At 39.2% G+C, this 24,029-nt stretch overlaps 1 protein-coding gene across 11 annotated transcripts in view; it reads left to right on the top strand.

The window, feature by feature from the left end:
* Positions 1-2,087: 2,087 nt before the first annotated feature.
* Positions 2,088-24,029, top strand: part of UIMC1 (ubiquitin interaction motif containing 1) — a 142,986-nt gene continuing 121,044 nt past the window's right edge. For 7 of the 11 annotated variants that reach the window (XM_069077620.1, XM_069077615.1, XM_069077616.1 and 4 more), the window contains exons 1-4: positions 2,088-2,309; positions 2,649-2,730; positions 3,527-3,570; positions 17,117-17,247. In XM_069077620.1, the coding sequence (XP_068933721.1) occupies positions 17,125-17,247 (123 nt within the window). In that variant the 5' untranslated portion in view covers positions 2,088-2,309; positions 2,649-2,730; positions 3,527-3,570; positions 17,117-17,124. The remainder of the gene's footprint in view (positions 2,310-2,648; positions 2,731-3,526; positions 3,571-17,116; positions 17,248-24,029) is intronic. The other 4 variants (XM_069077617.1, XM_069077622.1, XM_069077621.1 and 1 more) reach the window with 2 other exon arrangements.

Raw genomic sequence — 24,029 nt, 5'->3', positions numbered from 1 at the left:
GGCCTAAAATGTTCTCTGTTAAAATCTGTACCTCCCATCCAGGTTCAGTACAAGAAATACCTCTCACACAAGATCTTGGTTGTTAGGGTATTGTCCAGACTTTGATTTAGAGGCACATAGTCGTGGAGAGAAGAGCTGGCCTTGGAACCAGAAAGATCTGGGTTTATATCCCATGACTGACACTTACTGGTTGGGTGACCCTGTACAAGTTCTTTCACTTGTCAGTGCATGGGTAACTCTCCCATATCATAAATTACTGAGAAAATGCAATCCTGCATTGGTAGAGGAATTTTCTTTTATCTGGGGATTCCCTGGGTCAATGAAATCCTAAATCCAGGATGTGTGTGTGTGTGTGTGTGTGTGTGTGTGTGTGTGTCTGTCTGTCTGTCTATCTGTTTGTATGTGTTTGTGTGTGTGGTTTTCCCCCCAGTAGAATGTAATCTTCCTGAAGGAAAAGACAACAGTCCCTGTTTTGTCATTATATCTCAAGTACTGTGACTGGCTCATAGGACCATAGATTTAGAGCAGAGAGGGACCTTAGAAGTTATGCAGTCCAAGTCCCTCAGTTTAAAAAGGAGGACACCAAGAGGTTTTGTGACTTGCCTAAGGTCACGTAGCTCAACAGCAGAGTCAAGATTTGAACCCTAGTCTTTTGGCTCCAAATTCAGGAGCTTTTTTTTTTCTTTTCTATAATATAGTGATTCTCATTTGTTTAGTTGTTTTGATTGTGTTGTATCTGACTCTTCATAGCCCCATTTGGGGTTTTCTTGGCAAAGACATTAGAATGGTTTGCCAGTTTCCATCTCCAGCTCATTTTACACATGAGAAAATGGAGGCAAGCAGGGTTAAGTGACTTGCCCAGGGTCACACAACTAGTAAGTTTCTGAGGCTGGATTTGAACTGAGGAGGAGGAGTCTTCCTGATTTCAGGGTAGGGTACTCAATCCACTGTACTATCTAGGTGCTGCTGTATATAATGGGTACTTAATACAGCTTGAATGAATAAATGTTTTATTTGGTAGGTTTTGGGGAGTGTGTTGGGAAGATTAGTTGGGCAACAATGTGAAGGATGTAGGGAAGAGGTAGGAAACTGGAAACAGAGACCAGTGAGATAAGAAGATATAAAATATAAAATAGAGTGGAATCCCTTCTCTCCTGTTAAAAGTTTTTTAAAAATATTTTTTTATTGCTGTCTTCAGTTTCTTATGTCATTATAGATATCCCAAATATTTTCCCCTCTCCAATAGAGCTATCCGACGTAACAAGTGGTACTTTTTAGAGAGGAAAAAAATTGGCATAACTGATCAATATATTGAAAAAGTCTGAAAATAGGTGGGATGTGTAACACCTGTGCACCTCCCCACCTCTATAGATAGGTTGAGGGTGTCCTCTCATATTTATTCATTGGGATCCTGCTTCATCATTATAATTTATTAATTCACTTTTGATTTTTTTGGTATGTCATTTTTCTTTTTATTTACATTGTTGTAATCATACATTGTTTTCTTTGCTCTGCATCCATTTATATAGGTCTTTCCCAGCTTCTCTCTATTCATCCCAAATAACATTTCTTACACCATCCTTACATCCATTCACGTACATTCCTTTAGCCATTCCCCAGTATAGAATTTATTTCCAATTCTTTGCCATCACAAAAAAAATGCTGCTATAAATATTTTGATATAGATGGGGACTTTATTCTTATCAATGGCTTCCTTGGGGTGTATCTGTTAATTTCGTAGGACTTTGTAACATCTATCCAACAGATGCTAAGTACCCACTATGCACTACGTCCCTGCGCAAGGCTTGTAAACATAGAAAGCATTAGGGTTTCTCCGCCACCGGGAGTCTAGCGGGGAGACAAGACGTACCTAGAGAAGTGAGAGTAATATCTGTCGTGTACTTTTATCACATTTTGGCTCGTAATGAACAGATTTGCCTAGAAGTGTTAATTCCTCTGATAGATTGTCGGTGTCTGGAAGTTCGACACCTTGACTTGATTAACTCTCACCTTTGCCTGAGTCTTTCCCTTTCCGCCCACTTTGAAATGGTGTCTCCCATGATTCCCCTCCTCCTTTAAAGAGTTGGTTTGGTCTGCCGCTCCTGCGCCTGCGCCAGGAGTTACGCCTGGGTTCTCCCTCCTGGAGTGCACTGTCTCTAGGGTTCCGTCCGTTCTTCTGAGCGGTTGCACCCAGCCCCTGTTCTGACTCCCGTAGTGCCAGGGCCGCTGGAGCCCCAGCCGCTCTCAGGTTATCCCAGCGAGGCCGGGGTCATCAGGGCAAGGGCCAGGCTTGCATCAGGCTTAGGCTGGTGAGTAACAGCAACCTGGTTTCTCCCAACCCCGAGGGCCTCTTGCTGCTGCTGCCCCTCTGATGGCCTCTGCCAGGGCGCCTCCGATGCCCAGCCTCGACCCCTGCCCCATCCCTTCATTTTTCTCTCACTTGGATGCTGCATCCAGGATCTCATTCTCCCCAGGACCCTTATCTTCTCCCCTTAACGCCTCCAGCTTCTTGCTCGAACCTCACATACCTCCCCCAACTCCTCACCGCCATTTGTTATCCTACCCCCCCCCCCATCTCATCCCATTCTTTCCTCCCAAGAAGACCCCATTCTCATTTCTCTTTCCTTATTCTTTTACACCTGGTACAGGGTAAGGAATATCTATTTTAAAGTCGGTAGAAGAACTGGGTTTGAATTCTGCCTCTGCCACAGGTTATCTGTGTGACTTTGGGTAAGTTATATAACCTTCATAGCCTTGGTTTCCTCCACTGGAAAAGGAGAGGAGTGGACTGTATGATTTATGAAGTCTTTTCCAGCTCTCACTTATGATTCTTTGACCTTTCTTATCTCTAGGACCTCCTTTCCCATTTCTTCATTCTCCCCTCAAAGCTGGTTTGTGTGTAAGAAGTGATTCTTAGATCTCTCTCCTTACAGAAAGTATTCTGAAACTTTTAAAGTTATTATCACACTGTTTCTGTTTCTCTTTGTTTTCTCTCCTCCAGAGATGGATCATACCTTTAATTTCTAGTTCATTTCCTCCCTTTTGTACTCTGTCATTTACATTGTTCATATCTTCTTTCTATTCAACTTGCTCTCTTCTACCATCTTCTCTTTTTTTGGCATGCCTATTGCTTTCTTGCTTCTTAGGTTCACCATGTATATTGGATGCAGATCCTGTTTTATGAGTGATTAAAAATGAAATACAGAATTTTTCCTGGGGTTACAGAGGCCTCTGGATTGGACATCCAAGTATTCTAACTCTTGTTTTCTTTCTATTAATAACTCCTTTGGCAGGATGTTAAATCCTCTATATTCCCAGGTGAATACAGCACTTCTGGAGATGAGGTAGAGTGAACTCATTAGAAAACAGAGAGGTTTTGCCCCATTGCTTAGCACAGTGCCTGGCACATCAAGTTGCTTAGTAAATGTTTATTGATTGATTGTAGATTAATTTTTGTTTTCAAAGAACCATAAGATTTAGAACTTGAAGAGATTTTAGAGATTAATTTTATTTTCTTTTTCAATAGGAAACAGGTTCAGAACGATCAACTTACGTGCCCAAACCACTCAGGTAAGTGAGTAAAGCTTGTGTTCAAACACAGGTCCTTTCACTCAAAAGCCAGTGAGTGTTCTGGTACTGAGCTAGGCCAAGTAAGTTGAAAACTAGTGGAAATTGCTTCCTGCTTCTCATAAAGGAACTGACCAAGAAATGGGTAGCAGGTTGTGGTTGCAAATGGAAGCTGAAATGGAAATCCAGTACCTTCAGAGAGAGAGAGAGAGACAGATGTGTGAGTGTGTGTGTGTGTGAGTGTGTGTGTGTGCGCGTGTGCCATACCTTTGTATGAGACCCTCGGGGTAGCCAGGAAGGCATAGCAACTTCTATTACTCAGTTGATATGGGATAATACCCTATCCTAGGCCCCTTTCAGGAACTGGGTTATAGGCTTCCTTGCCTTGGAACTTAACTGTCATGTGTAGAGGCCATGCATAGTCTAGGGCACTGAACCATCTGAGAGAATGCACATCCCTGTCTTACCACTGAATGCTATCATAGGTAGAGTGGAAGAGGAACTTATTTTGTACTTGCTATCAGTTTGAAAACAGCAGTTTCCATAATTATGGAACTTCCAAGTAGTATTGCTGACACATAAGCTCCCTTTTCCTTCTTCCCTCTTCCCAGCACTTACTCCTTTTGGTACCATTACTAGCCTGAGGGGTTTTAATCCCTCTCTGGAACTAGATTTGGAGGTTTCCCACTGCCTTACACTACCTATTCTGCCTTATTTAACCAAACCTTCTTAGAAAAGCAATACCTCAACTGTCGGTAACTGTCTAATATTTAGACTATAGGCCTTTTGCCTCCAGGACCCAATCAGAACCTGTAATGCTGAATTACACTTGGAACAAAGTTCACTTTCCATGGGGTGAAGGGTATCGGCAAAGTTGTCTGCAATGTTGAAATGAGAGGGAGGTGCTTTGCTTCATTCATTCCCAGAAAAAACCAATGCTTTAGGTCTTTGTAAACCTGAACCCTTTTGATTCTGAGAAAAATCTCTCCCTTATCTCTATCCACTCTCGTCAGCTACACCCTTCCACTTTTCCTTTTTCTCACTTTTCATTTTCCCCTTTTGGAGAATCCTTTCTATTGATAGCAAACTTCCTTTCATTTTAGACCTCTTCTCACATCCTTCCTATCTCCTGCACTCATGAAAACTCTTGGGCCATGCAAACACCTTTATGCATTTGGGAAATGTTTAATAAATAAATTTAATTTGAAAAAAATTTAATGAAGTGGAAAACTATACAACATAGATAATGTTAATTTGTGGTTTTCAAGTCAATATGCAAACTGTAGGGGAAGATGCTAAATTGACCTCCTTCCCTAGAGAGGAGGAAGAATAAGTATACAGACAGTTCTTGCTTTTCCCAAATTCAGCTCTACATAAAGAATTGGGAAAGAAATCTGAATGCCAAAAAATTATCTGTTTCAACTTTACATTACTGTGCATTTCCCTGCAAAAAATCCTCAAAGAAAAGGACCCCAAAAAACCCCCTCCAACTGAAAGCAGAATGGTGGTGGAGACAAGATCTGCTAGACCAGGGGCTTGGCTTTGAGACCTTGGGGCTCTGAGAAAGGAGACCTTTGCCTTGAACCTCACACTCAACGTTGTCTGTGCCCTGTGTGCATATGCCTGGCTCCAATATTTCTGGTGTACACCGCTGTGTCCTCCCCCCCCCCCTTCTCTTGGTTCTGGTCAATCACCCATGTGACTGGCCCTGGCCCCAAGTGTTCCTTTTCCTACTCTTCTCAGTCTCTGGTCCCCACATGTCCTTAAACTGTATGCCAGCCCCTTTCCTGCCTTCCTCCCTTCCCTGTGTCTACTGGCATTCAAATTACATAAAATCACTTTATGTGATTTTAATATTTAACTTATTTATATAAATATTTAATATATGTGATTACATAAAATTACATAAAAATCACTTTATGTAGAGGTCTGCAGAACTGTGCACTTACATATAGCTAGAACTGTCTGTACTTCTTGCAGCCTTTTCCAGAGCCTCCTTCTGCCCCTTAGAAACCTGTCCTTTTTAGATTCATGAATTTGCACCATGCCTGGAATATAGTAGGTGCTTAATAAATGTTTGACTGAATGATGCTATCTAGATCCTTGGGTATAGTCTTACCTAGCCTTCCTTTTTCTTGCAGAGTTCAGTACTTGGTTGACATTCTTTCTCAGTTCTTGTACTTATTTGGGGTCTAAATATATATTCTGATGTCCCCTCAAATACCCTTAAGCATTCTTGTCTCTACTATCTCCTGATGTTTTATAAATGCCCATGAGTTAAATTATAATCTGTACCAAGATGGCTCCCAGATAAATCTTTACCTAGTTATGGTTTCCCTCTTAATTTGTCTCAAGGCACAAATCACTGATTTGGCATTTTGAATTAGATGTACTACATGCATCTCATACTCAGCATGTTCAAAACAAAATTACCTTTCACCCAGAATCCATTCTACCTAACTTTCCATTTTTGCTGAAGTTACTGTCATCATTATCATTCATAGGTCTTACACTTATGCCTACTACCCTTTTTCAGGCCCTTATTACCTCTCTTGTGGACTATTACAGTAGCCTCCCAGTTGGTCTCCACCTTAAAGTGCTTCTTAATCCAGTCCATCCTTCATATAACTGTCAGTGATTTTCCTAAAGCTTAGGTCTGACTATATTACTTTTCTGGTACCCCCCACTCCACTCCCTGCCATTGCTTTCTGTGATTCTGTAGCATCAAATTTAAACTTCCCTTTGTCATTTAAAGCTGTTTACATTTCGTCCTTAGTAAATTTCATTCCCCCACTCTATGGTCCAGTCAAATTTCCGTTTTCATTCTTCCCCTGGAACATTGCTCCTCCCATCTCTGTACCTTAGGAGTGTGCCTTGTGCCTGGAGTACACTATATCCTTACCTCTGCCTCTTGGAATCCCTGATTTCCTTCAAAACCCAGCTCATACTCCCACTTTTTACAATGAGGCCTTTAAATGACATCACCCTCAGCTGCTGCTGTCTTTTCCAAACCTAGTTACCTTTGTAAACACCTGCATGTGTACACATTTCCCCATTAGGGTGTAAGCTTCTGAAGGTTGTAATATAATGCCAAGGAAAGGCAACTTCCCAAGGTTCAAAATACCAGCATAGGTGCTCTCCATTTTATTCAGTGACCAACCAAGAACAGAGAAGATCAAAACATGACATCATTCCAAATACAGCATTTACTAAATGTGATTAAATAATCTCCAAGGACTACCCCACCCCAGGACCTTCCAATCATTCAATCAATTACAAAGTCTCTGTTCTAAATACTTCTCCACCCCTAGGCTATACCTTAATTAAGTCCACCACAAAGCCCCTCTTCTCAAATGGACATTAGTTTCCAAACATAAGGTCAAAAGTTCCCCACCCCTGGATCACAATTGAATCTACCCCAGAGTTACATCAAGTTTAAACACAGCACTTAATACCCAAATGGAGGTCTTTTCTTCATCTTGACAAGAGGCAAGTTCTCAGCAATCTTAGTTCCTGGGGAGACAAGGCTTAGCAAGGCCATAAGATACATTGCCAGTCCCTTCATGAATTTATCCTCTGTCTGTAGAACAGTCCTAGAACCCCTGAACACATTAGCAAAGCCCTCTCCCAGGATTTCTGTAAACATACAACAAGAAAATCCTCCTTCAGGGCTTCTGAACCAACAGAAAGGCTCCCAGACCCCTGCAACAACATCACTGTCCTTCACCAGTGGACAGTATTCACTCTGTCTGCAGGACAGTCTCCAGACCCCGCAACAACAGCACTGTCCTTCACCAGTGGACAGTATTCATTCTGTCTGCAGGACAGTCTCCAGACCCCTGCAACAACAGCACTGTCCTTCACCAGTGGACAGTATTCACTCTCTGTCTGCAGGACAGTCTCAGGGCTTCTTAACCAAAAGCCAGGTTCCAGGACTTCTTCAACAACAGGACTGTCTTTCACCAGTGGACAAATCTGGCAAAAGAACATCAAAACAGACAGACAAAAGTACCAGCAAAACAGCCATGTCTCCTCAGTCCTTGGCAGCTCAGGGGGCAGGTCTCAAAAGTCCAGGGCAATTCAAAGCGGCCACCAGCAATTCTCTTAGTCTCTCTCCCTCCACGAGGTGCTGCTTCCAAAAAGATCTTCCGCCTCTCTCTTGTCTCTCCAAATCTATGTCACCAGCTCCTCCCAGTTCAGGACTTTCTTTTCACATCAAAAAGTCCATCCCACAGGTGGGATTAACAAGCTCTGGGTTTTAACACAATCAATTTGAAAACCAAGCCAATACAGGGGAATCTTTAATTGCCATTACTATCACAAAAGTCAAAGGGTATCTTGCTTTTATCTTTTGTGTCTCAGGCACCAAGTCCAACCTAATAGAAGCTTAATAAATGCTCATTAATTGATTGGTCTCTCTGACTCCATTTCCTCCTTTCTCCAAGCTATCCCCTACTGTTGCCAAAATTCACAAAGCACAGATGTCCCTCCTCTACTCATTAAACTACACTGGTTCATTCTTGTCCTAGGATGTATTACAAATTCTTCTGTTTAACATTAAAACTGTTCAATGTGTTTCCAACTTAACTTTCTACACTTTTTGCATAGTACTCCTTTTCCCACATTCCAGCCAAACTGACCTAATTGTTGACACTCGCACATGCCATGTAATCTCCAACTTTGAATAGACTATGCTTTCTGCTTGTAATAAGCTCCCTCCTTACCTCAGGTTCTGAGAATCTCTAGCTTCTTTGAAAGTTCAGCCTAAGTGCCACCTCCTAAATTAGACCTTTCTTGAGATCTTCCTGCTTATAGTGATTTTCCCTCAAAGTTACCTTTTATTTACTTTATATTGTTGTATCTCCTTATATATTCTGCTAATAGAAAGGAAGTTCCTTGAGATTGGAGACTATTTCATCCTTGTATCTACAGTGCTAAATACAATGCCCAGAACATTGTAGGCACTTAATAAATGTTCATTGATTGATGGATCTGTCCACTGGCACTTTCTTTGATGCCTGCAAAGATAAGACACTTGAATCTTTCCCATTCTTAAAAATAATTTAATTGACCAGTGCTCATGTCACCATCCTATATATTGCCTCCTTTTTCTAATAAACTAGAAAAATATGTCTACACAGGTTGGTTTGACCTTTTTACCTCACACTTATTTCTTAACCCTTTGCAGTCTGACTTTTCATCCCACCACTCACCTTGGCAAAGTTAGCAACATTTGCTTAAAAAAAATTTTTTTTCTACTGGCTTCTCACCTTTACCATTCCCCAGGGCTTTCCCTTATAATAATGAATTTAAAAAGTTAGGAAAAAAATCATTCTGCATACTAATCAGCATGACCAAAAAACTATGATATATACTGTATTCCATATCTATGGTCCCACTTGTGCATGGGAATCTATTTTCATAACTCTTTGGGGCCTAATTTGGTCAATATAATTTTGAAGCATTCAGTTTTGATTCTTTTGTTGTTTTTCCATTAGATGGCATAGTGTAATTATTGCTGGACTTGTAGGCAGGAAGACTTGAGTTTCAAGGATCACACAGTAAAGTCCTGAGTTCAGATCCTACCTCTGAGCCTTACTAGCTGTGTGACCCCCAGACATGTCACTTAGCTTCTGAGTCTGAGTTTCCTTGTCTGTAAAATGAAGATGACAATTGCACCTACTCCAGAGGATAATGAGAATCAAATGTTGGACACTTGGCAAAATTTAAAGTACTATCGAAATGTTGTCTGATGTTATTATTATAGTCATTGTGTCTATTGTTTTGCTTATTTTCCTTTGCATTAATTTATCTAAATAAGCCTTTCCATGCTTCTTTGTATTAATCACATTTATTGTTTCTTATAGTACAGTAATATTCCACAATGTTCATCTCCCTTAATTTTGTCATCTCCCTTAGTTATCCAGTTGATGGGCATCTGCTTTGCTTCCAGTTCTTTCCACCACATAAAGTGCTGCTAAGTATTTTGGTGTATGTGGGCTCTTTCTGGCTGGTACAGTGGATGGAGTGCTGAGCCTGGAGTCATGAAGGCCTGATTTCTTTTTTTTTTTTTTTGCCTTTTGTAGGGCAGTTGGGGTTAAGTAACTTGCCCAAGGTTACACGGCTAGTTTTTTTGTGTGAGTGTTAAGTGCCTGGGGCCAGAACCAAACTCGGGTCCTCCTGACTCCAGGGCTGTGGCTTTACTCACAGTGCCACCTAGCCGCCCCAGAAGACCTGATTTCTAATCTAGCCGCAGACTGCTTACTAGTTGTGTGACCCTGGGCAAATCACTTAACCCCTGTTTGCTTCAGTTTCCTCAGCTATAAAATGGGGAAAATAATAGTACATACCTTACAGGGTTGTTGTGAGGATCATATGAGATAATATTTGTTAAAAAACTACTTAGCTCAGTGTCTGGCACCTACCTAGCAGATGCTATATAAAAGCTTATTTTCTTCCTTTCCCCTCCCTTTTCTTTTTGTCTTATTTTATTCACTTTATTTGCATAATTCAAGTGCTTTCCAGAGTGGTAATACAAGTTCACAGCTCCACCAACAATGTGTCTTTCTACTGTCAGTCCAGCATTGATTGTTTCCATTTTTTTCTCATCCTTGCAAAGCTGCGGGATGTGAGGTTAAACCTTATGGTTGGTTTTTTTTGTACTTATCTTATTAGTGATGCCCACAAATTAATTGCTAGATTTATTGACCTTTCCTCAGTCATTATCTTTGTTTCTCTCTTGGCATCTTTTGAGACTGTTTACCACTTGTTCTTTCTGGATACTTTGTATATTCTCTTTCCAGTTAATTTCCTGGTTCTACTTGTTTGGCTATGACTTCTCATTTTCACTTACTGGTTAATTATCCGTGTCCCATTCGTTATACATAGGTATGCCTCAGGTCTCTGTGTTGATCCCTTTTCTCTTGTTCCACTTTCTCTTAGTAGTCTTCTCTTCTATGGGTTTGGTTTACCATCTCTAAACTGATCATTTCCAGACATATATATCAGTCCTCACCTTTTTCACAAGCTCATCTCTAGTCTTTCATTATCATATGTTGGACATGTCTACCTGCATGTCCCATAAACACCTTCAACATAAAACTTACTATCTTTCTTCTTAGCATCTGTTGGTCCTCCCAACTTAAGCTATTTTTGTTGAGGGCACCACTGTTAACTCCAGAGTTATTTTTGACTTGTTTCTTCTTCCTTTCCCCTATTTAGTTAATTGCCAACCTACCTACCTTTGCAAGTTTATCATATTTTACTTCCTTTCTTGTACTTTATGTTCCATCAGATTGTCTTTCTGCTTCTTCCCCAAACTTAGCATTTCACCTTCTATCTCAGTGCCTTCGGACAGTTTGTCCCCATGACCTAGCATGGTACCTTGCTTAGTAGGTATTTGATAAATGCTTTTCTGCTTTAATTATTTCCTTAGTTTTTTGCCTCTTAGATTTCTAGGCTTTCAGTTACCACTTCCTGAAAGCCTTTCCAATGCTTTTTCCACCCCTACCCCTTTCTAATACTCTCTCTCAAATTGCTTTTCAATTTCATATAGACTCTTTTGGGGCAAGGACTGTTAATTTATTTTGTTTGGTTTGTTTTTGCATCCCTAGTACCTACCTAATATAGTGCCTTGTACATATCAAGTGTGTAATAAGCATTAATGGAATTGAACTACCCCATGTTGCTTCCACCATCCCTTGTAAATTCCCAGGCGTTTGCATCCTATTTGTTCTTTGCTCAAATCCTTGAAAAGTACTTAAATAATTATAGTTAATAATAGCTACCATTTATATAGAGGCTACTTTGTGCCAGGTGCTGTGCTAAGCATTTTACAAATATCTCATTTGAGTTTCACACAACAACCTTGGAAGGCAGGTGCTGTTATTATCGCCATTTTACAGATTAGGAAACTGGGGCAAAAGGTGACTGCCTGTAATGTAATGCCAAGGAAAGGCAACTTCCCAAGGTTCAAAATACCAGCATAGGTGCTCTCCATTTTATTCAGTGACAAAGTAAGAACAGAGAAGATCAAAATATGACATCATTCAAAATACAGCATTTACTAAGTGGGATTAAATAATCTCCAAGTACTACCCCACCCGAGGACCTTCCAATCATTCAATCAATTACAAAGTCCCTGTTCTAAATACTCCTCCACCCCTAGGCTGTACCTTCATTTAATCCACCACAAAGCCCCTCTTCTCAAATGGACATTAGTTTCCAAACATAAGTAAAGTACCTTCATTTGTTCAATAGCAGAGCACAAAAAGGTCAAAAGTTCCCCACCCCTGGATCACAATTGAATCTACCCCAGAGTTACATCAAGTTTAAGCACAGCACTTAATACCCAAATGGAGGTCTTTTCTTCATCTTGACAAGAGGCAAGTTCTCAGCAATCTTAGTTCCTGGGGAGACAAGGCTTAGCAAGGCCACAAGATACATTGCCAGTCTCTTCATTAATTCATCCTCTGTCTGTAGAACAGTCCTAGAACCCCTGAAAATATTAGCAAAACTCTCTCCCAGGATTTCTGTAAACATACAACAAGAAAATCCTTCTTCAGGGTTTCTGAACCAACAGAAAGGTTCCCAGACCCCTGCAACAACAGCACTGTCCTTCACCAGTGGACAGTATTCACTCTCTGTCTGCAGGACAGTCTCAGGGCTTCTTAGCCAACAGCAAGGTTCCAGGACTTCTTCAACAAAAGGACTGTCTTTCACCAGTGGACAAATCTGGCAAAACAACATCAAAACAGACAGACAAAGTACCAGCAAAACAGCTATGTCTCCTCAGTCTTTGGCAGCTCTGGGGGCAGGTCTCAAAAGTCCAGGGCGATTCAAAGTGGCCCCCAGCAATTCTCTCAGTCTCTCTCTGCCTCCACGAGGTGCTGCTTCCAAAAAGTTCTTCTGCCTTTCTCTTGTCTCTCCAAATCTACATCACCAGCTCCTCCCAGTTCAGGACTCTCTTTTTACATCAACAAGTCCACCCCACAGGTGGGATTAACAAGCTCTGGGTTGTAACACAATCAATTTGAAAACCAAGCCAATACAGGGGAATCTTTATATTCCATTACTATCACACTGCCTTGCTCAGAGTCATACAGTTAGTAAGTCTCTGAGGCTGGATCAAAACTCAGGTTTTCTGACTCCAGGCCCAGTGGTCTATCATCTGTGCTACCTATATGCCCATGTATACCTCCTCTATGTTATTCTTTTCTGTTCTAGACTGGACCATAGTTTACAGTATTGCATATTTCTATGTATTATAACCTCCCTCACAATGCAAGCTTCCTGAGTTTGATGACCCTGTTTAAGTCTTTGTATTTCTCCCAGTGCCAAATTGTTGGCATTTATTAAGTGGTTGTTGACTCATTTAGACTAAAGGTACAGAAGCTGTGGTTAGGAGTAAAATATTGATTGTTTCAGAGTTGGTTCATTTTAAACAAAGAACCTGTACCTATAACTGTCTTAGTGGAGTTTAATTTCTCTAGCTATTATTGCAGCTTTGACAGGTCTAGTACCTAGAATATCAAGATTTTGATTTATCTTGTTAGTGATTGTTCTTTTGATGGATAAATGTAGAGAAAATGATAAATAACATCACAAATTAGGGATTTTTCAAGGACACTGTCAGAAATATTACCTGTAAATAGGGAATCTCTCATCACAGGGTTACCTCTACTATCTACATTTGTTCAAAGCCATTTTAGTCCTAACTTGTTATGATTAAAAAGTTTCTGCTGGCATCCAGATTTGATATCCCTTTTTCAAATAGTGAAAATATAGTTAAATATATAAGTAAAAATATAGTTAAATAGTTAAAGACTAAAAATTTAGTCTTTAACACCCAGTTCATGTAACTGTAAATAAGTTGTCATTTTATTAAGCAGTTGGCATCTAATTTAAAGGATATCACTTAAAATAAATAACGAATTACCTTTCTGACTTGCTTTCCTGATTAATTTGGATTCTGAATAACCTTTCTTTTTCAGATTGGTGATGAAAATGTGGAAGCCTTAATGTAATACTGATAATTTAAGAGATTTATAGTGGTCTAGTCTCCCCCTAATTCCGCTTACATTGATCACTTAACCTTCTTTGTGCCTGCTGGTGGCAGTGGGTTAAGGAGGAAGATTTTTATTTATATGCCCTTAGGGTGTGTTTTTAGTCAGTGGTAAATCCATACTGACCATTAATTGTTACTCTTTAGGTTAAAAACCTTACCAAACAATCAACTTGTATTTATGTGAGAATATATTGCCTTATAATACCAAAAGTGTTATAAAGAGGGAATTTTGTTCACATGACAAACCAAATGCTAATTGAGTAACAATGGGGGAGTTGGACTAAATAGAAGTGTCAAAGATTTGGTGGCATTCACCAACACTCCCTAGTGGCCCTGGCCTCCATTAAAATATAATTAGGAAATTGTTAACAAAATAAATAAAAAGATATTAAAACATGGGTAATATGAATATGTGGTTTTCTTAGTTAATATATAACCCACAGTGATCCTTCTTTATGCAGTTTCTCTTTTATTTTGATATGCCTAGACATCTTTTAGCTACAAATAAATGATCTTTAGTTTTGTTGATTCAGTTGAGTCTAGAAATTTTTAGGTCCACGTAAAATCAAGTAAACTTGGAGGACCCTCGGGGGCAAACTAATTCATCCTCCTTCCTGAAGCACATATAACTGATAAATCATAATTGTACTTGTACTAGAATACTTCCAATGAAAGGAAACTTAGTCTTCCCATGTACCCTACTCTACCTTTGGACTGTCTTGATTATTAGGAATTTCATTTATTCAGGTCAGCTCTTTCCTAAATAGGCCAAACAGATAAAATATGATCCCTTTTCTACACAATAACCCTTTAAATACTTGAAAATAGCTCTCATTTTCCTCTGTAAGTCTTTTCTAAGCTAAACATCTCCATTTCCTTCTATTGTTGCTTATATGGCCTGGCCTCCAGTTTTCTCACCATCCTGGTTACCTTTTTCTGGACATGTTCCAGTTTGTCATTGTAAAATAAAAGTCATTACAGGCCTGACCATCCTCATCTTCATCATCTTCAGCCTTCCTTTTCTTTAGTCAGCCACTAACAGAGGAAAGGGAGGGAACTTTGAACGAGTTGATAGAGCCAGAAGGAACAGATATATGACACCCATTTCCAAACCATTTTCTGTTAGGGAGAAAAAAGTCACCATTTCTGGTCCCTTGTGGATCCCAGAGTTTCTTCCATCTTGGTGTTGTTGGTTATAGTTTCATCCGCTCTGAGGAGCAGATCTACTTCTTCTTTGTTTCTCTTTTCTACAATATAGTTTACCCAAAAAAACCTTTTTTTGTTTTTCTCCACTTTTTTCATCAGTTTCTATATTTTGAGGGGAAGAAGAATGGGACTTTTTATTTCATTGGTATAAGTAACACCTCAGGGGTGGCTAGGTGGCGCAGTGAGTAAAGTGCCGTCCCTGGAATCAGGAGGACCTGAGTTTGGTTCCGGCCTGAGACACTTAACACCCACACAAAAATACTAGCCATGTAACCTTGGGCAAGTTACTTAACCCAATTGCCCTCCAAAAGGCAAAAAAAAAAAAATAAGTAACACCTCAATAAGGAAGCTACCTCTACCAATATACCTGTGTACACTCTATAGTCTTAGAGATTTACCTAGAACATCAAGAAATTAAGTGACTTGCTCCCCAGAGTCACATAGCAGACTGTTTTCTTATCCTGGTTGCTCACTCAGGTGACTAGAGTTGTGAAGAGAAAAAAATTCTGGCTGTGTGACACCCTCACAAAGAAGCCTATCCAAACCTTGGCAGGAAGACTTATATTTGCATTTGCCTTAATATTTTTACATTAAAAAATATTTTAATTGGTATTTTTTATTTTTACATTATCTAATTTTTTCCATCTTCTTGTGCTTTTCAGTCTTCATATTTTTTTCTTACAGGACAGTAATATTCCATTATATTCAGGTATCACAACCTGTTTAGCCATTCCCAAGTTGATGGACATCTGCATGGTTTCTAGTTAATTGCCACTGCAAAAGTGCTGATATAAATATTTTGGTGTGTATATAGAACTTTTTATCATTGACCTTCTTGGAGTATATAATATCTAAGTAGGATCTCTTGGTCACAGGATATAGACATTTTAGTCACATTTTCCAAATAATTCCAGATTGCTTTGCAGAATGCTTGTATGAATTCATAGTTCTACCAGTAATGTATTAATTAATCTGTCTTTTCCTAACCCTTCCAACAGTAACCATTCCCATGGTATTTATGATCTTTGACAGTTTTCTGAGTGTAAAGTATGAACCTAAGATTTGTTTTGATTTTAATTTCTCCTATAATTAAGTGAATTAGAGCACTCTTTCCTATGTTTATTAGTGGTTTGTAGTTGTTTTGAGGCTTGATCATATCTTTTTGGCATGGTTTTATGCCTTTGATCCATTTCCTGTCTTCACCATGTAGACACTTTTTTCCTTCCTTACATCTTCAAATTATGGGGAAAATGGGGCATATGGGTGGCACAGTGAATAGAGTACCTGCCCTGGAGTCAGGAGGACCTGAGTTCAAATTTGGCCTCAATCACTTGACATGTACTAGCTGTGTGACCTTGGGCAAGTCACTTAACCCCAATTGCCTTGCCTTCTCCCCTCCAAAACCCCCTCCCAAAAAACATATTATGGGGGAAGAAGCTTAACAGCTCTGAAGTAGGTGCCCAGTGGGAAAAAAAGGATTCAAATTCATCTAGTATTTACGAAGTTTCTACTATGAGTTAAGCATCAGAAATACAGAGATAAAAATGATAAAAAATATAGAGATAAAAAAGATCAGAAATCAGAGATAAAAAATTAAATCTCTTCATAGAGCTTGCATTCCACTGGAAAAAGCAGATATGAAGATAAGTATAAAATAAATATAAAGTAATTTGGGGCTGAGGAGGAGAAGACTAAAAACAGGAAGAATCAGGGAAGGACTCCCAGTAGAAGGTGTTATTTGAACTGAAGCTAGGGATTCTAAGAACTGGATAGAAGGGAAATCTCCCAAAGTGGGATGAGAAGTGGTGGCAGAGGGCAAGGTAGAAAAGTAACGGCTGTGTGGTGATGGTATGTTGTATATGGGGAATAGTAAGCCAGGTTGGCTGGAATGTAAAGTGAAATAAGTCTAGAAAGATAGGTTAGAATGAGATCATAAAGGGTTTCAGATGCCTAACAGGAGTTTACTTATGATCCTAGATCCCAGATGGAGCCATTGGAGTTTATTGAGCAAGGCAATGGTATGGTTACATAAGTGCTTTAGAAATAGAAGTTATTTGGGAAACTTCAAAGTCTTCCATTAGATTTTGACCACAGTGATGATTGTAGTATTTTTATTTCTGTAGGAAATAGTGTGGATTTTATTGACTAATACGGATTTTTGATATTCCTGAAAAACTTAATGCTGTTTTGAACTTTGACAGAATAGGACCATCTGCCTTTCATTGACCAAACTGGAAAAACATTTTTGGAATAATCAAATTTTTCTGTGCATTTCAGAGTCAAAGATGCCCCGGAGGAAGAAGAAAGTTGCAGAAATTACTGACTCTGAGAGACTGGAGGAGGAGAATCAAATTCTCAAAGTAAAGAAGCTAGAAAATTCATTCATTGTCATATCTGATAGTGATGAGGTTAGTATTATGACAAGTAAAGTTCTGACTACCTAAGATAATGTGGTATAAGTGACTGTATTTGGAGTCAGAAGACCTAGGTTCTGATCCCATCTCTGATTTACCATCTGTGTAATACATCACTTAAGGTCTCTGATCCTAATTTCCTTACTGATATGTACTATAAGGAGGTTGGACTAGATGATATCTGAAGTTACTTCCAGATTTTACAGTTATTATTTGTAAATTAGCCCTTCTTGTTTTTGGGTTATGTTTTTGGATTTTGCTGTCACCTGTTGCCTCTTTATTTTTCCTCTAAATGTCTTGTGGTATAGTTGATAGAAAGCTTGATTCAGAGCCAGAACAACCCGAACAAGTCCTTGCCCTGGCACATACTGTTTCTACTTCAAGCAACTCTGTATTACTGTCTGAGTTGCAGAATAGTTGCCAATCTCATGCCTTGAAGTTTACCAGGTCCAAAATAAAATTTGACAAACCTTACAAAGCCCAACAGAAACCTCTGAAAATATCTTTTCTGAAAACATATTGGCAAAACCACCTAATAGTTATTGCTACTGATGATGCATTCTATTCAAAAAGTTTGCAACTTTCCACTTTTGTAATTTACTTTTTTAAAAATAAGTTTTTGTTGCTTGTTTTGTTTCTTACATCATCATAATTATTCTAGGTATCCTTCCCTTTTCTCCTCCCAGATAGTCATCCCATATAACAAATAGTATTTGTTAAAGAGAAAAACAAATCAGCGTAACTAATCAATATGTTATGAAAATCCAAAAACGTGCAATATGTAATAGCTGTGAACCTCCACTGCTACAAAGAGGTGGGTTGGAGGTGTCTTCTTATATATCTTCATTTGAGTCCTCTTTGATCATAATTTTGTTATATTCACTTTTGAGTTTTTGGTGTATAGTTCTTTCCATTTATGTTGTAGTTATTAGGTATGTTGCTTTCTTGGCTCTGCTTATTTCACTTTGTATCAATTTATTTAGGTCTTTGCCATGCTTCTGTATATTCATTGCTCATGTCATGGACATTTTAGTCACTTTATATTTGTAAATCCAAATTGCTTTCCATAATGGTTGTACAAAGTCACAGCTCTACCAACAGTCCATCAATTTGCCTATCTTCCCATAACCCTTCCAGTATTGCTTTTCCCTACCTTTTGTCATCTTTTTTTTTTTTTTTTTGGAAGGGCAATTGGTATTAAGTGATTTGCCCAAAGTCACACGGCTAGTAAGTGTTAAGTGTCTGAGGCTGGATTTGAACTCAGGTCCTCCTGACTCCAGAGCTAGTGCTCTATTCACTGCGCCACCTAGCCGCCCCTACCTTTTATTATCTTTGCCGATTTAAAGGTACCAGGTGAATTTTCAGTGTTTTGATTTGCATTTCTCTTGTTCATAATGATTTAGAGCATTTGTTGATGTGGTTGTGAATACTCTGCAGTTCTTTTTTTGAAAATTGTTCAAAACCTATGATTGTAGATAGATTGTTTATCTTGGGTACCATACCCTTATCAGAGCAATTTGATACAAACATTTTTCACATTAGATCACTTCCTTTATCTTAGATACATTAATTTTGTCTGTGCAGAAGCTTTTTAGTTTTGTGTAATTAAAGTTACTTTTTTTATCTTTTGTAATTGTCTCTCTCCCTCATTTGGTTAAGAATACATCTCTCATCCATAGCTGTGAGAGGTATATGATCTGCTTTTCTAATTTTTTGGATAAAATGATGTTTAGTATTAAGGTCATACCGTGTTTCCCTGATAATAAGACACTGTCTTATTATTTTTTTGGAAAGAAAAACACCAGAGGGCTTATTTTCAGGGGAGGGCTTATGTTGTCCTGCCTCAGCTCTCCTCCGCGGCACTGCTCTCAATGGCACCAGCAAGCAAATCACTGGGGAAGAACAGGATGACGCACTCACTGTTGCAGCTCTGATTGGATGCAGCTCAGAGCACAGCGTGCGTTTCACCCAGGGGTGGGGGGGGACGGTGCATACAGAGGGTACCATAATGTAGCGCAGGGAATCACTTTCACTACAGTAGCAATCTCAATAGGGCTTATTTTCGGGGGAGGGCTTATTTTAGAGGAATCTTACACAGTAAGGGAGGGCTTATTTTCAGGATAGGTCTTATTATCGGGGAAACACGGTATGTCTGTTTGTAATGTATTGTTCACCATACTGTGAGGTGGTAGTCTAAGCCTAGTTTCTGCCAAGATGCTTTCTAGCTTTCCTAGCAGTTTTTTTAATCAAATAAGGAGGTTTTTCCTAGGTAATTTATGTTTTCCAATTTATCAAACCCTTGGCAAGTGAATTCCATTGTTTCTGATTCTCCTTGTCTAGTCTGTTTCATTGAACTGTCTTTTTAACTAATATCAGATGGTTTTGATGACTGCTGTTTAATAATATAGTCTGAGATCTGAAAGTACTATTCCCTTCCCCCCTTTGTCCCTATATTTTTTTTTTGGCTTTTTTTTTTTGATGGGGGAGGGTAGGCCAATTGGGGTTAAGTGACTTGCCCAAGATCACATGGCTAATGTTAAGTGTCTGAGGCCAGATTTGAGCTTAGGTCCTCCTGACTCCAGGGCCAGTGCTCTACTCACTGTGCCACCTAGCTGCCCTTAGTTCTTTTAATTATTTCCATTGATAGTCTAGATCTTTTGTTTTTCCAAATGAATTTTATTGTTATTTTCTCAAGTTCTATGACATATTCCCTTGGTCATTTGGTATAGCATTATAAGTATAAGTTAACTTTAGTATTATTTTAATTTTTATTATATTGGTATGACCTAGCTATGAGTACTTAGTATTCCTCCAGCTATTTTAAGTTCTTTATTTCTTTTTTTTTAAGTGTATTTATTTTTAGTTTTCAACATTCACTTCCACTAGAGTTTGAGTTCCAATTTTTCCCTCTGTCTCTTCCCCTCCCACTACTGCAAGACATTCTGATTACTCCTCTCATTCTGCCCACCCTTCTGTCTCTGCTCTTTCCCTCTCCTCCTGTTCTCTTATCCCCTTCCCTTCTGTTTTCCTGTAGGGCAAGACATATTTCTATATACTATTGCCTGTATATCTTATTTCCCAGTTTCATGTAAAAACAATTTTAACATTCTTTTTTAAAACTTTGAGTTTCTCATTCTCTAATTTCCCCTTCCCCACCCACCCTACTTGAGAAGGCAAGCAGTGTGACATAGTTTATACATATGTAGTTGTACAAAACACTTCCATAACAGTTATTTTGTGAAAGACTAAATATATTTCCCTCCATCCTATCCCGTCCCCTGTGATAGTAAAGGAATATAAAGATTCCCCTGTATTGGCTTGGTTTTCAAATTGATTGTGTTAAAACCCAGAGCTTGTTAGTCCCACCTGTGGGATGGACTTGTTGATGTAAAAAAAGAGTCCTGAACTGGGAGGAGCTGGTGATGTAGATTTGGAGAGACAAGAGAGAGGCAGAAGAACTTTTTGGAAGCAGCACCTCATGGAGGCAGAGAGAGACTGAGAGGATTGCTGAGGGCCACTTTGAATCGCCCTGGACTTTTGAGACCTGCCCCCGGAGCTGTCAAGGACTGAGGAGACATGGCTGTTTTGCTGGTACTTTGTCTGTTTTCATGTTGTTTTGCCAGATTTGTCCACTGGTGAAAGACAGTCCTATTGAAGAAGTCCTGGAACCTGGCTGTTGGCTAAGAGCTCCTGAGACTGTCCTGCAGACAGAGAGTGAATACTGTCCACTGGTGAAGGACAGTGCTGTTGTTGCAGGGGTCTGGGAACCTTTCTGTTGGTTCAAAGCTACTGAGACTGTCCTGCAGACAGAGAGTGAATACTGTCCACTGGTGAAGGACAGTGCTGTTGTTGCAGGGGTCTGGGAACCTTTCTGTTGGTTCAGAAGCCCTAAAGAAGGAATTTCTTGTTGTATGTTTACAGAAATCCTGGAAGAGGGTTTTGCTAATGTTTTCAGGGGTTCTAGGACTGTTCTACAGACAGAGGATGAATTAATGAAGAGACTGGCAATGTATCTTGTGGCCTTGCTAAGCCTTGTCTCCCCAGGAACTAAGATTGCTGAGAACTTGCCTCTTGTCAAGATGAAGAAAAGACCTCCATTTGGGTATTAAGTGCTGTGCTTAAACTTGTTGTAACTCTGGGGTAGATTCAGTTGTGATCCAGGGGTGGGGAACTTTTGACCTTTTTTGTGTTCTATGGTTGAACAAATGAATGTACTTTACTTATGTTTGGAAACCAATCTCCATTTGAGAAGAGGGGTTTTGTGATGGACTAAATGAAGGTACAGCCTAGGGGTGGAGTAGTATTTAGAACAGGGACTTTATAATTGCTTGAATGAATGGAAGGTCCTGGGGTGGGGTAGTACTTGGAGATTATTGAATCACACTTAGTAAATGCTGTATTTTGAATGATGTCATGTTTTGACCTTCTCTGTTCTTACTTTGTCACTGAATAAAATGGAGAGCACCTATGCTGGTATTCTGAACCTTGGGAAGTTGCCTTTGCTTGGCATGACATTACACCCCCCCCTATTTATTCTATTCTGTCCTTTGACCCTGTCCCTCCTCAAAAGTATTTGCTTCTGATTACCCTCTCCTCCTATTTGCCCTCCCTTCTATCATTCTCCCCCCCCCATCCTTTTCCACCCTAATTTGCTGTAGGGTAAAATAGATTTCCATACCCAATTGATTGTATATGTTATTCCCTCCTTAAGCCAAATCTGATGAGAGTAAGGTTCACTCATTACCTCTCACCTCCCTGCTTTTCCCCTCCATTGTAAAATCTTTTTGTTGCCTCTTTTATGTGAGATAATTTACCCAATTCTACCTCTCCCTTTCTCCTTCTCCCAGTACATTCCTTTCTCACCCCTTAATTTTATTTTTTAGATATTATCCCTTCATATTCAACTCACCCTGTGCCCTCTGTCTATACGTGTATATATACATATATGTGTGTGTATGTATGTATAAACACACTTTTTCCCTCCAGTTACTCTAATGCTGAGAAAGGTCTCATGAGTTACAAATGTCATCTTTCTATGTAGAAATGTAAACAGTTCATAAGTTCTTTATTTCTTTAGAAACACTTTGTTGTAGGTTACTTTTAGGAAGGATGTGTTGGTATATGGGTCATAGTTGTTTGATCCACTTGTTAGTTGTGTATTGTATTTGAATTGAGTTTTATTTGTTTTTAGTATTTCCTTCCTTGTAACCATTGTGTATATTTCACTGCTTCTTTTTTTTGGAGGGCGTTTGGGGTTAAGCGTCTTGTCCAAGGTCACACGGCTAGTTTTGTTGTTAAGTGTCTGAGGCCGGATTTGAACTCAGGTCCTCCTGACTCCAGGGTTGGTGCTCTATTCACTGTGCCACCTAGCCGCCCCTCACTGCTTCTTTCTTCACTCTTGTATCCCTTAATAGAGTGGTAATACATTTTCTAAATGTCTTTTCCATTGATAAAACCATGTCTGTTTCTGTCAAATCATTTCTTTTATGGGTCTTTAGTGGTTGTTACTACTGAGGAGTCAGGGACTGCATCCCCTGCAGAGTTAATTGATAGGTTTTAGCTCTTTGAGTTGATCTTCTAATTGATGACTATGGGGATTAGGCTGATAAGTTGATGGTCTGAGAAGATATTGCTGTTCTTGGGGCTTTTGGGTTTACTTTCCAATTTGTGGTTGGTATTGGTGAAGCAGGGATTATGGGTGTATTCTCCCCTTCAACCCTAAAGCTTAAAGATGTGTGCCCCTGGTTCCCAGGGAACTAAGTAGGAGACTGTGAAAGAACGAACATAATCCATTACCATTGCTGAAAAAAAAAAAACAGCTTTGTTAACAATATTATAAAGAAAAACATTTCTAGCTAAAAATAGCTGCTTAATCAGCATGGTATCCTGAGGGAGAGATAGGAGTTACCAAATGCTAAATATACCAAACCATCTCATGACCACTTCCCCTCAGATACTGGTTGAGATAGCCTAGAACCAAGAGTTTGGGAATGACAGCAGGCCCCCCCCCATCAGATTTGCTTCCATGCTGCTGTTTGTAACTATTTCTTTCTAAGTGCCTTAATTTAAAATGTAAGATCATGGGATTTAGAAGTTATTGATACCTTAGGATCATGTAATTTAACATTATTGTTTTACAGATGGGGAAACCAGAGTGGTGAAGTTATTTGCCCAAAGTTGCACAGGTAGTAAATTGCAGAGCTCATTTAAACTGAGATCCACATCTAGGGCTCTTTTCAGTATACCATATAAAATATACCTATATATGTGAATCTTTCTGAAAAGTCTGTTGTAGAATTACCCGTGTGAAAATTTTGGTGGGAGTATCTGTCATAATGCCAGAAGAAATTTGCCCACATGGGTCACTAACCAGTTAGATTCTGTGTGAAAACAGTTCACGTGGCTAGTTGATGAATTGGATTTATTTATCTCTGTCTATTTCAATTTTCACATCCTCTATTTTAAGATCCTCAGCTGTCACTTTGAAGTATTTCTGTTGGATAAAAGCCTTTGCTTTCCTGAGACATTGAAAAGCAGTCTCAGGCTGCCATAGTATTTCTTCAGTCTTTTAGAAAACCACTTATTGAATCTTTACAGCTTTTGTTTTTCTTTTCAGCCTCTGTCTACATCTTTTTGAAGGATGTACTACAGTTCAGTTATCACTATTTTGCTGAAAATTAAAAGGTTTTTTTTTCCCACAGTAGTATTCTTTCTCCTCTCATTTATACTTGTTACCCAAGTTTTAGATTATTGACAAAACTGTTGGTTCAATGTAT

The sequence above is a fragment of the Petaurus breviceps genome, unplaced genomic scaffold (assembly GCF_028583685.1).
Source record: "Petaurus breviceps papuanus isolate PSGF00001 unplaced genomic scaffold, PetGlider_PUasm1.0 90994, whole genome shotgun sequence".
NCBI classification, from domain to species: Eukaryota; Metazoa; Chordata; class Mammalia; order Diprotodontia; family Petauridae; genus Petaurus; species Petaurus breviceps.
This window is presented reverse-complemented; position numbering and strand designations above follow the sequence as displayed.